At 38.7% G+C, this 15,045-nt stretch overlaps 2 protein-coding genes across 3 annotated transcripts; one reads left to right on the forward strand and one right to left on the reverse strand.

Moving 5' to 3' along the window:
- Positions 1 to 823: 823 nt before the first annotated feature.
- On the reverse strand, positions 824 to 7,647 carry LOC129760475 (zinc finger protein 658B-like). 2 transcript variants are annotated; one of them, XM_055758118.1, is made up of 4 exons: positions 7,383 to 7,647; positions 5,446 to 5,575; positions 3,012 to 4,301; positions 824 to 2,321 (listed from the first exon to the last, which is right to left on the reverse strand). In XM_055758118.1, exons 1-4 carry the CDS (start codon positions 7,424 to 7,426, stop codon positions 1,326 to 1,328), a joined length of 2,460 nt encoding a protein of 819 aa, XP_055614093.1. In that variant the 5' UTR covers positions 7,427 to 7,647; the 3' UTR covers positions 824 to 1,325. The 2 variants fall into 2 exon arrangements, with proteins under 2 accessions (XP_055614093.1, XP_055614092.1); XM_055758117.1 differs by lacking the exon at positions 7,383 to 7,647 and adding an exon at positions 5,842 to 6,152.
- A 3,111-nt stretch (positions 7,648 to 10,758) lies between these two features.
- Positions 10,759 to 14,753, forward strand: LOC129760468 (BAG domain-containing protein Samui). Its single transcript, XM_055758111.1, has 2 exons — positions 10,759 to 11,261; positions 12,005 to 14,753. The coding sequence occupies exon 2, from the start codon at positions 12,022 to 12,024 to the stop codon at positions 13,039 to 13,041; it is 1,020 nt and encodes a 339-aa protein (XP_055614086.1). The 5' UTR covers positions 10,759 to 11,261; positions 12,005 to 12,021; the 3' UTR covers positions 13,042 to 14,753.
- Positions 14,754 to 15,045: the final 292 nt, after the last annotated feature.

The raw sequence follows: 15,045 nt of genomic DNA on the forward strand, positions 1-15,045 counted from the left end.
AATAATTCACTACATGGTAGATTTGGCTTTTTAATTGATTTAAACTTTTTTAAACATTCTAATAGTACCACATGTAAAACATATTGAATGCAATTGTCTGAATTTGTACATTTCTTTTAATAGTAAATTTCCCTTATAATTTCGTTTCAAAGAGTCGGAAACTGAAACTCGGAAAAAAATTTCGATTTTAATAATATGAAAATACGTAAGGTATGTTAATCCATCGAATGCTAGAACGCATGTAATTTTACTAGAATTGCAAGATTCACGTCACGAACAAGTTGATGGATGTAGATGTTCCAAAAAATTGACAGATTTTCTAATGCTATACATCATTTTATTTTACTACTTAAGAAATTTAAACGACAAGAAGTGAATAGCTTGGAAAAACGTAAAGTTAAAAAACCACAATTTGTTACAATAGTTTATTTTATGAAAAGCAGATGGCGCTGCCTATTGGAATCATGTGAGTCTTGAATAACATTGCGTGCAACTTTCTTTGATCGCATTTTACTCATCGAATAACAGAGGGCAGTGCTAACATTAATACATGCAGCGCCATCTGATATTGTCTATCAAAACTAATAAAAAATCATTTTACGGCTGTTATAAAAATTTCTTGTAACCAGCGGCGCTTAATTCAAACGACGGGAAAAAAATTCGACTATACAGTCGATTTCACTATTTTAAATGCTACCCACTACAAGACAGAACAGTTACGCTTTTCCGTGCATCTTATAAAAATGTTGGAGTTTCTACGATGAAATACCATTGGCAAAGGTATGCAGTGATTTTCACAAACTTAAGAAACTTTTGACAAGCCAGTTTTGAAAATATTTTGTAATTTATTTATTGCTACACTTCTTAAGTCAGAAAAATTTGAACAAAAAGTACAATATAAACGATTCGTCATTTATTAACAAAGCAATGGTGTACTGCTAACAGTTAACCGTACACCGGTATTTGTTTTGTCAACCTACACCTAGACATATGTTCGTCATCTCTGTTTCACAGTTCATGCACACATTCCATACAAACACTTCCTGCCTATTTAAACTTACAATTAAAGGGGGTTAAATTTACAATTTTGTTGTTTGCTGCATAAAACAGAAAAAATCTCTTATTCAATAGAAGCTAGGTTGTGTCCGTTTTCAGAAAGAGACAGAAATATAATTTAGAATTTTGTTTTGCTCATAAAAACAAATGAGCAATCGTCCACAGTTGAAAATGTGAAGAAAAAAATATTCTGATATTCTGCGGTTATGAAATGTACATAACACATACATATACAATCTGATTTTAACCTAACATGCTAAGCTATCGGTTTAAATTATAGTAGTGATACTGTTATCCTGCAGATACTTTACCGCACACCGTTTTCGATGTATCTTCAGCCCAGCGTACAGCTTGAATGCCGCGGGACAGAGATCGCACTTGAATGGCCGTTCCTCTGAGTGCAGCTTCCGGTGAGTGATAAGATTCGATGGGTGCACAAACGCACTCGAACATAGGTCACACTTGTGGCGCCGTTCACCGGTATGCGTCCGAATGTGGATCAACAAGTAGTCCTTCCTCTTGAACCGCTTATGGCACTCGGTACACTTGTATGGCCGATCGGCCGATGGCACAAAAGCAACCGCTTCGTTGTTACGGAAGTGCGTTAGTACGTGCTTTTCCAGTTTGTAGCAGCAGTCGAAGCTCAGCGCACAGATTTCACACCTTCGGGGACCAGTTTGAGATCCGCTCGCCGACGTTGAAGGTCCACCATTCGTTTCAGAAGATTTAGAGGCCGATCCTTCCTCCCCATTAGCAGTTGTTTTATCATTTTTGTCTTGGGTTCGTTTTTCTAGCTGCTGTTGTTCAGCTACATAAGATTCCAGGGGGTGGTGCTTTTTCATATGCGCTACCAGATTCAGTTCACATTTGAACGTTTTGAAACACATTTTGCAACTGCGGGACTGTTCTACATCATCGTCCTGCTGGTGAGTATCAACATGTACCTTGAGCAACTCTTCGGTACGAAACCGTTTGTCGCACTTGTTGCACTTGTGAGCAGGAAGCGGAGCATTGGCCAGTTCTCCCACATCCTCATCAATCGAGGGATGGCGAGGTTTCTTGGCCGGCGGTTGAGCCTTTTTCGCGCCGTCTAAAGAAACTATTTTGACGGTGGTTGTTTTCTGCGCCGGAGCTGCTGGCGTAACTTCGACAGGCGTTGTGTCTTTGGTGCCGTTGTGCAACTTCATGTGTACTCGCAGCTCGTACAGATATTTGAATATCTTCATGCAATAGTCGCAGCGGAACAGGATTACCGGTGGCGCTTCCTAAAAGTAACAGAGAAATAGGTTTAGTATGGTGTAATACAAGTTAAAATGGGGACAGAATGAATGGAAATCATAGAGAACATATTACAAAACAAACTAAAAATAGGGTAAATACTTTGACACCATTCGGAAAGCACAATGTCACTTCTTGTGACTGTTAAAAATTTCAGTTGTGTTAATGGACAATTCTGAAGATTCTTTTATGTAGGCAAAACAGCGTACTACCATACCATACAACTTAAAACCCAGATCTACCTTGAGTTTTACATAATTTTCCCAAACCGATTTTGATCGCGGAACGGAGAATATTGTTTTGGGCACAAGTTTTACGGTTTGACAATCCGTCTTGCAAGTATTTGGCAAGCTTCCGAAAAAGTTTTACGACGAGGTTGATTTGAATTTTTATCTCATGAAAATAGTGACCGTGTAAACAATAAAAGGCGCAAAACTAAAGACTTGGAGGAAGCAAAAACACATCAAAACGAAGTGCGCTGCTTCACTCGGCGAATAATTAGAATTTTTCAGAATAAGCTTTTGAGTTGACTAATCTACAATTTCTCAGGAACTACCTATTTGAAATTCAAATTTTGAATCATGTAAAAAAAGAAAGAAATAGCAGATACGTGTTGGCCGGAATACTTCATGTACCCTGTCATTCATAATATATTTTAAATAAAAACATCGTCTTACCTCTCCCGTGCTTGGTACAATTTCTGTTAGTTGCTCCATAGCGTTCGACCCGGCCGTTTCCGATATTTCGTCATCCATCGGTTCTTCTTTGATCAGAACAACATCCTGGTCCATTGGTTCCTCCTTGATTTTGACAGCGTCATTTGTTGTACCGCTGTCCGCAACAGCTGCCGGTGGTGCCGAAGCTTCCATATTTGTATCTTCAGAATCCATTTCAATCTTCAGGAAATCCCCAGCGATAACACCGTCCTCAACGGCCTTAGTCAAATCGTCCAGCCGAACGTCACCGTGCTTGTCGACGACGTGGTGCGCCAGATCCTCATAGGTACTGGCGGTTTCCATGCAAAGTTTACACTCGAACACCTTCATCTTGCGGTGAGAACGCAAATGATACTTCAGGGTAGACGGCGAGATGAACGTTTTGAAGCAAACCGCACAACGCAACAGATTATCGCCGGTATGCGATCGCAGATGAATCCTCCAGTTTGAACGATCGTTGAACTTTTTGTTGCAATATTCACAGGTGTAAAGGTTTTCCGCAGTGTGCAGATTCATATGTCTCTTGAGAGTATAATTGTTGCGGAAGGGCCGATTGCAAAATGTACATTCGAAAGGTTCCCCTGATGTATTCCCGGCACTGGAATCGGCAGAATCATCAGATGCTGGGTCTTTTGATCTGCCAATACTAGAACCGGGTTCAGAGGCTTCATCAATATCGGGAGAAACCATTCCCCCGGATGTGACAGATAGAATAGTTGGAACGACCGGTGAAATACTTGCAGGAACTGGTGACGGAACCCGAGGTGGAGCAGCTAGTGCAGAAAGTGGAACTAAACTAATTTTCGGCTTTTCCTTGACTGGTTCAGCCGATTTTTCGGCAGTAGCCTTGCCACTTACATCGGCTTGGGATACAACCTTTGTAATTTTCAGTGTCGAAGGAATGCTCACGGTAATTGTCTTCTCCGGCTCGGAGGTAGATGTGTTAGGAGGTTCAGCAACTGGTTCAGATTCTGCCTGGCTTTGATTGGTTTCGTCGGACGAACCGTACATTTGCATTTCCATTTCCTTGAGTTCGTCCGCTTCGGTGTACTCGATAAGCTCGATACTGTCGCTAACCGATTCGGTTGAACTGAGTTTGTCATCGTTGCTGCTGTTGGGCTCATCGAAGTCCAGTAATGTGCGTAATAGAGCGTCATTTTCGATACACTTCTCCCGGAAGCGACTGTACTCCGTCAGCTTGTACTCGCAGATCGCACAAATAGAACCGGGATAGTTGGATTTAACGGTTATCTGTAAAAATATGTAATTTATATGAAACAAAGGTTTATGTATGGTATTACAAAAGTTGTATGGGCGCTAAGTACATTTAATTTTCCTAGCTAGTTTCAAACGGAAGTCAAGACTGGAGCCATGCTCAGTTCAACACAGCTGAGCGAAAACAAAATAAGTCCCGAAAATCGTTATCGTTGGAACTGTATTGCGCACAAAAGGAGATATGCCTCCTCCCTCTTACCTTTTTATATAGCCTTTTATCTTACTGACTTTTAAGGACTTGTTTAGAACTACCTACCTACTTCTATTTTCAGAAAACCAAAACTTAAGAACATGATGCAACTTAGACCCCAAGTCGCTGTCGAAATCTTATATATCACTTAAACTGTCCAAGAAATGCGGATATCGTAGTCAATTACGGTCCACAGCGAACTACAATTAGTTTAACAAATCATATCCTGAAAAGTTAAATCGAAGTTCTAGTAGAACGTAGAGCAGCTTTGGATTTGCTTTGAATAAGTTTAACGGGTTATTAACGGATTCTAGCTGAAATTATGCTCAATGCAACCATATCATTATGAGTTATTTTTATGTGAAATTTATCCTGCTCAATATAAAAATATTGTCTGAACGAGAAATAATCTTGTTAAAATAATATCAAATTTTTCAATAAACTCGAAAATCTGAAAATGTAATCCATTGGCCACCCTGTGACTAATGAAAGAAAACGTTGTCATTGTTAATGAACTTTTATGTAACCATGTGGTTGCCCTATAAAATTGTCTATTGTGCAAATACAGTTCAATCGATATTTCGGTATTATTCTGCGCATTAAACGTTGGATCAAACAAACTAGTACCCAACGCATGAGAACAGACGAAAGAATTCGGTTCTTCCTAATACGTTTACAAATACAATACCGGTCAGGATCAAAATTTACGAAAAGTCTTCAAATCGCATTGTTCATTCTGTTCACATTTTGCTAGTTATGTAGGCTTAATTGCGAGACGTTATCCAAACGCACGAGAAAATTGTGACTGCATAATCGTCAGTAGCACAATCCAATACCAGAATCGTGATAAAATCAGGCAACTAAAGCAACATCACAGAACGAGCTTAGCTAGAATTAACAAAACATCATCACACTAGCAGTTTTCGTTACCTTCACTGTGGTACAATCCAATATCTTTTTCAGCAGCCCTTCATCTGTCGTCTCATTCATTTCATCTCTAAACTTGCGAGTCAACTTTGCTTCCTTGCCCAGGCATAAGCGGCATATTTTGGATGTATCCCTGGAAAGACAAAAAAAAACGTTAAATACATAGCTACATTACAATCAGCATGTGTATGTGTCCCGAGAGTGACCGACCAATGACGAACCAACTGATATATCAAAAACCTGTTTTGGTGTTCGCCGCAGCCGCAGCAGAACACAACCAACAGTAGTAGGTAATGATTAACAATGAAACCCCCTTCTCGAACATTCCCTTGGTTCCAACATGGCACCTTGTTCAAGCAAGAGTAAGCCATTGTTTACTTTTTATTCCACCATGTATACCTTCTTCTTTTCTTCGCTGAACGAGGGCCTTGGCTTTCCTTGAATTTCCACATATGTGGGAGAACAATAGATGATTAAACGGCCCTGCGCTATTTTTTTTTGCAATCGATGACTAGCCACGGAACTGCGCTGATACGGAACGGATCACCCTGCTGCTCGAGTTGGAGCTAATTCTAACCCCAGTCTCTACTATTGCTGATGACTGCAGAACATGAGGGGGCAACTAAACAGAACCGAACGAGTCTCATCGGTTCGGTTTACTCGAGAAGACCAACATCAGCTATCTATGTGTGTTCGTCTCATGTCTGGCGGCTGGCGGTAGAAAAATGAATACCCACATTCAACACACGACATAGCAGGCGATTGAATCTGCTTGTGTTTGAACGATACCCACACGTTCCCCGCAGCTGGGAAACGAAAAAGCCGGAGAAACAACCATTATCATCAACAACAGCACCAGAGCAGCAGAAGTTAAGAAAAAAACAACACATATCGGGACGGAGCTGAAATAACGCGCAAATAAGCAAAAGCAGAACACATTGAAGTGACGTCGCTTGAGTTTGCTTCTTTTTACTGCATGCATGTTTGATTCTGCTCTACCTCGCCACTGAGGCGGAGCCAATGGATGGAAGTGAATCGCTTTTGGTTTGGTTTTGTTTGCTCCTCTGGCCAGGTCATTATATTAGCTACAGAGACCGTACAGTCTCGACAAAAGAGCATATAGCTTGAAATGAAACCATCTTCCGATAGAGCATAAACTTGTTTGGTTGATTTTGCATTACAAAATACTAAAGCAGACGATATCGTCATCAGCTTTTGATGATATGAATGAGCTACTATTCCTTGTATGAGATTGTAATAAACAAAAGATTATAGATCCTTTCGATGTGTTGCGAGTGTTCTTCATTCGAAAAAACCAAGATTCCGCACGGCCTGTAATCAAGAAGAAGATCAATGATCGAAATTAAATGGTTTGGCTTTGAGCCGGTCGTATGTAAACGGTTTCCTGATCGAATCGGGATTTCCAGTTCTTGTTCCTTTTTCGGTGAAGCTCATTTTTATGTTTGTCATTTTGATACTTTTATTTTTTATGGATTATAAGTTCTATCTAAGCTTCATAGAATATGCAATGAATTGCCATACAGCATTAAAATAACATTAATTTAAAAAAATAAATAACTCTCTATTGGTGTACATTGTCGACATTTCCGAAACAATCAAAACGGTACAGTGAAACCCTCCAGTATGGGGGGGGGATCAACCACAAAATATCGAAACCCATGTCGGGCGGCTCTTGCTCTCACAAAGCTTGTTCATAGCCAGGCGGATTGATTTGAATTTTATTATGCCACATATTGAGCCAGCGTGTGGTGGATCTGTTAACTGTGGAAGCTAGCTGCTAGCTCTTTTGTCTGCAATCTTTGAATAACACATACAATCCAAACTATTTTGCCCTGCCTGATGAATGGCTTGTCGTTTGCCCACTATGTGCCTCTATTTAACAAGCGCTGTCAACGTATTGGTATGAAGATGATACTCACACAACCGCCAGGTTCCTTCGCTGATTTTTCTCCGATTGTTCCATCCTGGCCAATTTAGCAGACTATTGTTGGGAAATTTTTTCACTTATCTCGATCTGAAACCACTTCACATGCCTGGAAGTTCATATATTTCGGTTCTCCTATGATAAACCGCAACACACGATAAGAATAGTCCACAAAATACGAAAAACTTCAGACCAAAATTCGATTGTCAAAGTCCGAAAAGAACGATCACCCATTAATGCGTGCCTTTACTGCTGGCTTTCTCGCTTCGTACTGAAAGAAGACCAGCATGAATTTCGCTCATAACTTGCCCGAGCGAATGAATGGAAATGGATTCTCCATGTATGCGTATGTGTGTTGGTACAATTCCGTGTGTTCTTATGACAAACAGTTTTCCTACACAATCGCATGCATCTTTATACAATCATCGCACACAACACAACACCACACCATCTTCATTTCGAAGGTTTCCGTTTTGTTCCGGTGTTGGTATAGTTTTGCCAATGGGACACCCGCTAAAGCAAAATTTATTGCCTATTCTCATGCACGGCTCGAACGCAGAAATATTAAAAAATAAAGCGCATACAGCGGATTGTTTATCTTCTGAAGAAACTTATTCTAAAAATTATTTATACACGATTAGACTAAATAATTGACGGCTGGACGCACAACGATAAATTTGACCAGGGGGGAAGAGTTTTGACTATATTGGTTCTGATAGATCTGTAGGTACATGTTCGAAATATATCTTTTCCTAAAAGCTATTGATCTATTTTTTTCATATTTCCCTTTATATTTTCTTCTCTCTTAAAAAAGGTGAACTAGAAGTAAGCAAACAATTTTAAACAAATAAAACGAGTTTGGCTCCTTACAAAGCCTAAAGGTATATGAGCCATTTCAAATAAAGAATTTTCAAAAAAAAGAAAAGAAACCCAGTGACTATAGTGTAGGTACCTGTTAAATAGATAATAATTATTATGTGTGTCAAATAGTCTGTAATGTAAGACTATGTAAATATAAGATAGGTTTTTTTCAAAGCAATTATGTTTGAATTGATAAAAAATTGATCAAGCTTCGTTTTATGTTCGGGAGAATTGTACTGCCAGAAGATTCTCGATGATAGAGAACAATAATCCAGATTGTTATGTTTCCGTTCGAAGTAGAAAGTGTTATCATAACTTGCACACATTGAGAAACAATCGCCAAATTATTATGGCAGAGCTAATTTTTTTCGGCGCTAATGTGCTGTAGTTCATGCCCCCTTCATCCGCTTTCGCACACACATTGGCAAAATCAAAACGCGGCGAAATTAGTGAAGTATGAGTGACAGAACGGGGGCGGGATGTATCTCGCTATATGTTTTGATTTCGTACCAGTGCACTATGGGAGATCAGGTGACCAAAAATGGGAAATATTATTTACGTCGTGTTCGTAAATTGGTTTTTTCTATCGATGCTGGCGTTCGTAAATTAAACAAAAAATATTGATTTATCGGAAAAAACAAAATGTTAAAATATCGGTTAGTGCATTTTGAATAAGGTGAATGCGCCAAATGTAAACAAATGGGGTTATCACTGAAAGATTTTTGGTTTTCGGAAAATAATGTAAGCAAAATAATATTTTTGCTGGGAGCATATGGAGCTGTCAAAACTATGAACACGTTTTTTCTAAAATGTGTTGTTGGCACATTCGCCGTATTCAAAATTCGATACCGATATCTTATTAAACACTAATAATAACAAAAAAGTTATAAGTGTTAGGCCGATGACATATATCCAGAGGCCGGCAATTCTACTCCAACCGTGTGGAGCACATCTCTCAGATTTCCCCCTTTTTTTGACAGATTTAAGCTTTTTTCCTCAGATTTAAGCTTTCATCTCCTATGCTCTCAAGGCAAAAAAAACCCAAATCTGAGGAAAAAGAAGCTTAAAAACGAGATTCACGAGCACATATTTAAAAAATGTTGGTCACACGATACATAGACAAAACGTGTAACGTTGCCGCCCTCTGCATATACCGTATTTGCTGATTTCAAGCGTTAACGCAATTGCCCAGGTGCACCACTAATTGTTGTCATCTTATTTGTTCCTTCGACACTGTTGCACTGGTTTTGACCTGGTGTCGCACTGCTAACGGGCGGTAGTGCCCCGAAAATTTTGTCAGTGTTGCGAGAAAAATGGTAATTCCGGTAAATGGTATAGTCCGGTACAAAGGACTGAAGCAACTGTCAAATCACATACAAACGGACCGTACTGACTTTTTGGAACTAGAACGTCAGGTCCCCTTTGATTTCAATGGAATTTTGATACCAAAACGTCAGTGCGCTACTGAAATGTCAGTTCGAAAATTTTCTTCTCTTTCAGCCCCTTGGTTCGGTAAGTGATTTCCAGTAAATGGTATTATAATAGGCCGATATATAGTACAGCCCGGTACACGGTAGTCTGGTGAATGCACAATCGGTAAATGAAATTCCGGTATACAGTATACACAGTATACAACCTTATTTACCTTTGAAAATATTTATGAGGTGTAGTATATCAACGTGGACGTTCATTGATTTTCCAACGTCTTGAGCTTAGTAAAGCTAAAAAACTCTCCCCAAAACCAAAAAGTGTTGGTGAAACATCAACATAATATCACGACCTCTACCAGCGGCTTGTATGCTTGTAGGACATAGGGGCCGTTCACATACCACGTGGACAACTTAGTGGGGAGGGGTGTATGGAAATGTCCACGCTTGTCCACGGAGAGGGGGGTAGGGGTTCGGGTCATGTCCACGTGGACATACTTACTTCCAAAATATTTTCTCAAGGTGAATGAATATTAAGGTGTATAAATCAAAATCTTAAAATTGCAAAGCTATCCAGTTTAAGTTTAAACAATTAAGTAGCTACTTATGAAAGCGAGTGATTAATATGATAATTAAGAAATTTAAAATTTTTAAATTTATTTGACATTAGGAAATTTTTATTCGTTTTTTTTTTTAAATCAGCCACTTCAATAACAAAAAGGCAAAAAGTGGTCTTTCCTAACTGTCAAATTATAGGTATTTGAAAAAAAAAAACAAATTCAAATCTGTCCACGTGGACATCCGGGGAGGGGGGTAGGGGTTTGTCAAATGTCCACGCTTGTCCACGGAGGGGGTGAAAAATCTCATTTTTCTGTCCACGTGGTATCTGAACGGCCCCATATTGGTTCGGGTTTTTGCTGCGAACTAAATTGAATGAACATTAAAAAATATAAGAGGGAATCTTTGGAAAATTTTGTTGCCAATGTATCACAGTGTGGATTGGCGGCGGGCTTCGGCAAGCGAATGAGTCATGATTTCGCCCGAACTTGACAACCTTTGTCAAACTCGCATTTTTCTCATCATTCTCATCTGTAGCACGGAACCCACGGAACATTCGACGTCGCGAAGTAAAAAAATATAGATCTGTAAAGTTTTCAATCGTGAAAAATATCCTTAAATTTGGCAGCTGATTGCTTTTGGATACATTCGCCTACATTCTTCGCCTTTTCGACGCAGTAAGTTTGTACCAGAAGATATTGAAAGCGTGGCCAGGAAGGCTTAAGCCCTAAATCAGCAGCCATTCGTCGTGAAGACCCGAAAATAGAGATTTTGCATTGCGGATTGTTTCTAGAACAAACTGGACGGCTCTCACGCTCTCCCATAGTTGCCGACCGAATTTGGAAGCAGCTGGTCGTGGATAGGTGCAGCGAAAGAAGCAGCTGAGAGGAGGAAGTGCGAAACTCAAACATATTCTCGGGCAAATAGAACCAGGTATTCAATAGATTCATTGGAATCCTTACGGTTGTCGGAATACCGGAACGGAAGAGCTTTAATTCTAGTGGCAGATTTCCTAGCAGACTAAACAGGTGAGTGGATTTGGGTCCACATCCACATTCTAATAGATAGTCCTCATAAGAGATTGACACGATATGTTACGGCGAGTGTGTTTTATTCTCGCATACGCTCGAAAAAGTGAAACAAAAATCAATCTATGAGTAATGGTTTTATTTAATATCCGATTTCACGTCAAGGTTGTGACGTAAACTGGAATTGTTTGTTTAGTATTGAATAATTTCTAAATCGGAAAGCACAGCAACTGAACATAAGTAAACAAATCGTACTTTCAAATACTAGCGATATTTTATCCAGTTATCTTAAAATTTTAAGTACATAATATTATTTATTAACGTTAGAAAAAGGTTTGAATATTTTTTATTGGATTCCGATTTCAAATTGAGAAAATAACTGTTCTTAAGACTTTCGACTATTTTTTGGCAAATTAATTAATCTTAATCATAATATGATTACGATTATTATTTATATTTATTTCCGTTTTATTTCTTTCTGTTTTTGATGTTAAAACAACAATTTTGAAACGTAGAAAAGGCAACACTTTCGTTCTGTCTAACCGGTACATAAAAAGTATCAGTTTTCTAAGAATTGCTCTATACTTTGTTGGAATCTTTTGTGGAACGACAGCGTGTGCACTAACGAATGAATTTAAAATTTTTATAAACTTAAAACAGCACAACTACAGTTTACAAAACAAACAACGTCGACTACTTGTTCTATTTGAACAGTTTTAACGTCCATGTTTTCAATATTTCAGAAAACCGGTGCACGAGAATGTCTCAACAAGAACCCCAATCTACGCAGCCTACTGTTAGGCATATTCCGATCTTCGTAGAAGGCCGTTCAGAACCGCTACTGAATAAACTTCCGGATCCACCAGCGAGTGAAAAACCGAGTAACAATCCCCAGCATTCGGCATCTTTCGAACGGAACACCCACACTATGCCGGAAGCTCCTCGCATGGAAATGCCTTCCCACAATTCAGACTTTTTCAAACAACACGGTTCAATTTTTGATAGAGCGAGAGATTTCCCGGTGCGTAGCTTTCCAAATTCGTCGTCGTTCTTCAAGCAAGCTAATAGCAGCCCGGCACGAGAATCTTCCCCAGCCAGGCAAGTTCCTATCTTTGCCACAGAAAGTTCAGTGCCTCCGTCTCATCAGCAAGCCAGCGCGCATCCCCAGTCAGCTCCTAGAGGATCTTCGATGCCTCGACAAACTCCATCTCCCCCAACGGCAGCCCAACAGCAACAGCAGTATCAACAACAGCAAGCTGCTCGTTACCAACAGTATCAACAGGATCAGGCAGCTAAACAAGCGGCTCCAACAGCTCAGGATCAGCCTGATTCTAAACCGAAACAACCACCACCACCGGTTGCCAACGATCCAATCAGCAAAATCCAAAGGATCCAACGGGACGTTCTCGACATCTTCGATCAAGTCGAGCGGTTCCAGGGCGGCAAAGACGGCAAACGGGACAAGACGTATATTTATTTGGATGAAATGCTAACGCAGAATCTCCTGAAGCTAGATTCGATCGATGCAGAAGATCAACCACAGATCAAATCGGCTCGCCGAGAAGCAATCAAAAGTATAAACCACTGCATTGCCGTACTGGAGGCCAAGGCAGAAGCAGCTGGTACTCCCGAATCGTCGATGCCTACCAGCGGTAGCAGTGATAAGCTCCCAAACGGGACTGCAGCCAATCGGACCGGTTCCGGCGGCTCTTTATCGCAATCCTCGTCCATCTCTAACAATAATTCATCTAGTCAGCAGCAGTCTGGGGAGCAGCAGTAAGCTTCCCAAATTCTTTTTCACGTGTTGTCTATTCTTTGAGATCTTGGAACTTTTTTAACAGCGCTTTTCACCGCTGGTAGCGTATGATACCTAAATAAGTTTGTGCAATTTGTCTTTTGATATTTCAATCTTTCGAGAACAGACAAAAGTGCTGTTACTCCAGTTTATTTTTCTCGATATATGTGAGTCATATATTTATACGTTTTCAAATTTAACTGTCGTAAAAAAAATGTGTTGGTTATTTCTTTTCCATAGTTTTCCTCAAAACATAATAACTTATCCACTGCGATAGTTATTTCAAACACATCGAGGTCGGTTAGGCTAAAATACATAATATGGAATGCCCTCTTTCTCGGTATACTTGACTTATATTGTTCATTAGTCTGGATAGTTTGTGAAAAATGAAATAATTCTCTCACTCCAATCAGTCAAGAACAGTTTCATAGAAATTTTATTAAGTGCCATTTTTTTCTCTTGATTTTCAACTTCAATAATAAATAATATGTGACTTCGCCTTCGTCGATTGCCATGCAATCTATTTGAGTCAATTGGTGTATTGACGACATAAGGATGTTAGCTTCTTGAGATTTGGATTTGCATATCAATTCCAATGAGTTTATTGTTAATCCGTCCTTCAAAAATTTTCAAAGAGAAGCTGTTTTGCAGTTCTTTATTTCATTATTTTTTTTTCTTATTCATTGAATGATTGCACATTTTCACTGTATGTAGGTAGTAGGTCTAGGAAAACAACAAACTGAAAGTGATTCACCTAGCGAAAGGTAGTTTAATATCTCACAAACATCATGTACCCAAAACAAGTTTTTTTTTGTTTTTCATCATAATTCAATGTTCAGCTTGTACAACTAGCACTTATTAATACTCTAAATCCAACTGCGTCTTTCAAATTCAATCATTTACTTCAAGCCAAAACCACTTATTTTGTTTGTTAAGATACAGAAACTCAGTCTACCATAACTTATATTTGAAGCAGTCAGTGCACTAGTGAAACTACGACACATTTCGGAATTGAGCTCTTAACGATCACTGTTGGTCTTGTTTAGGCACACACGCTTTTTAGTTTGTTCTAGTAAGCATCTTTTAGTAACTTGTAACATACCTAAGATCAAGCCTACATTTGATGATGATAACAAAGGATTTATTCTTAAGTTAACACTTCTAGATAGAAATTATGGTTTTTTTTGCAAATATTACATACTCGAAATTTGAGAGTAGAAAGCACCGATTGAGGCAAACAAATTTCGGGTGGCTTCACTAGGAAACACATATGAAAGTATATTGCGTAAGAAACCAGAGTATATTTATTGTTCGTTTTTTTTTTTTGTTTATCTCCCCCACCTCTATTTTCTTTATAGGCTTAGTTTAACAATTATTGTAAACTAATTTATGTGCTACACCAACACCATACACTTCGAATGATATGCCTATAAACTGTAGAAAGAAGATTAAAGTTACTGAAAACAATTAACAACATAAATCAAAATATCTTGAACACAATTCACTCAAACAGATTCTAATGGATAGAAAGCAAGTGTTGAGTAAGTAAAATATACAGTTATACAACAAATGTAAAACTTTGAACACTGTTTAATAAACAAGAGCGAGAAATATTATTAATACAATAAAAATGATCGAATTAATATTGAAAAAATTAAATAAAATCAGTAAAAACTTAAGCTCTATTTAGTACACAATTTGAATCGAAGAAACTGTTTACTGATGCCGAAAAATTGACCCAATGGCAGCTTTGCTTTTTTGTATTTTACAGGCCTTCTTCCTAATTTTTTTTTTACAAAGCATAGCTAAGGTTCATCGATTCAGTTCCCGGTTTGTCTGAAAACATATATTTTGTCATTTTTTTTTTAGAGGCAAAAAGTTGTACGGTGAGTATTCCACATTTAATAGAAAAACATATTTTTCTAACGGGTCTTCAATAAACATTAATAAGGCCTGAACAAATACCAATTTCTTCTTTTGTCAACCCCC

Source organism: Uranotaenia lowii, unplaced genomic scaffold (genome assembly GCF_029784155.1).
Source record: "Uranotaenia lowii strain MFRU-FL unplaced genomic scaffold, ASM2978415v1 HiC_scaffold_62, whole genome shotgun sequence".
NCBI lineage: Eukaryota > Metazoa > Arthropoda > Insecta > Diptera > Culicidae > Uranotaenia > Uranotaenia lowii.

Coding starts and splice junctions, on each gene's coding strand:
- LOC129760475 (XM_055758117.1), bottom strand. CDS start 5,894: ATGTGGAAATTCAAGGAAAGCCAAGGCCCTCGTTCAGCGAAGAAAAGA. Junction 5,576..5,841: donor TCAGCGAAGAAAAGAAGAAG/GTATACATGGTG, acceptor TTGTCTTTCCAG/GGATACATCCAAAATATGCC. Junction 2,322..3,011: donor TTGTACCAAGCACGGGAGAG/GTAAGACGATGT, acceptor TGTTACTTTTAG/GAAGCGCCACCGGTAATCCT.
- LOC129760468 (XM_055758111.1), top strand. CDS start 12,022: ATGTCTCAACAAGAACCCCAATCTACGCAGCCTACTGTTAGGCATATT.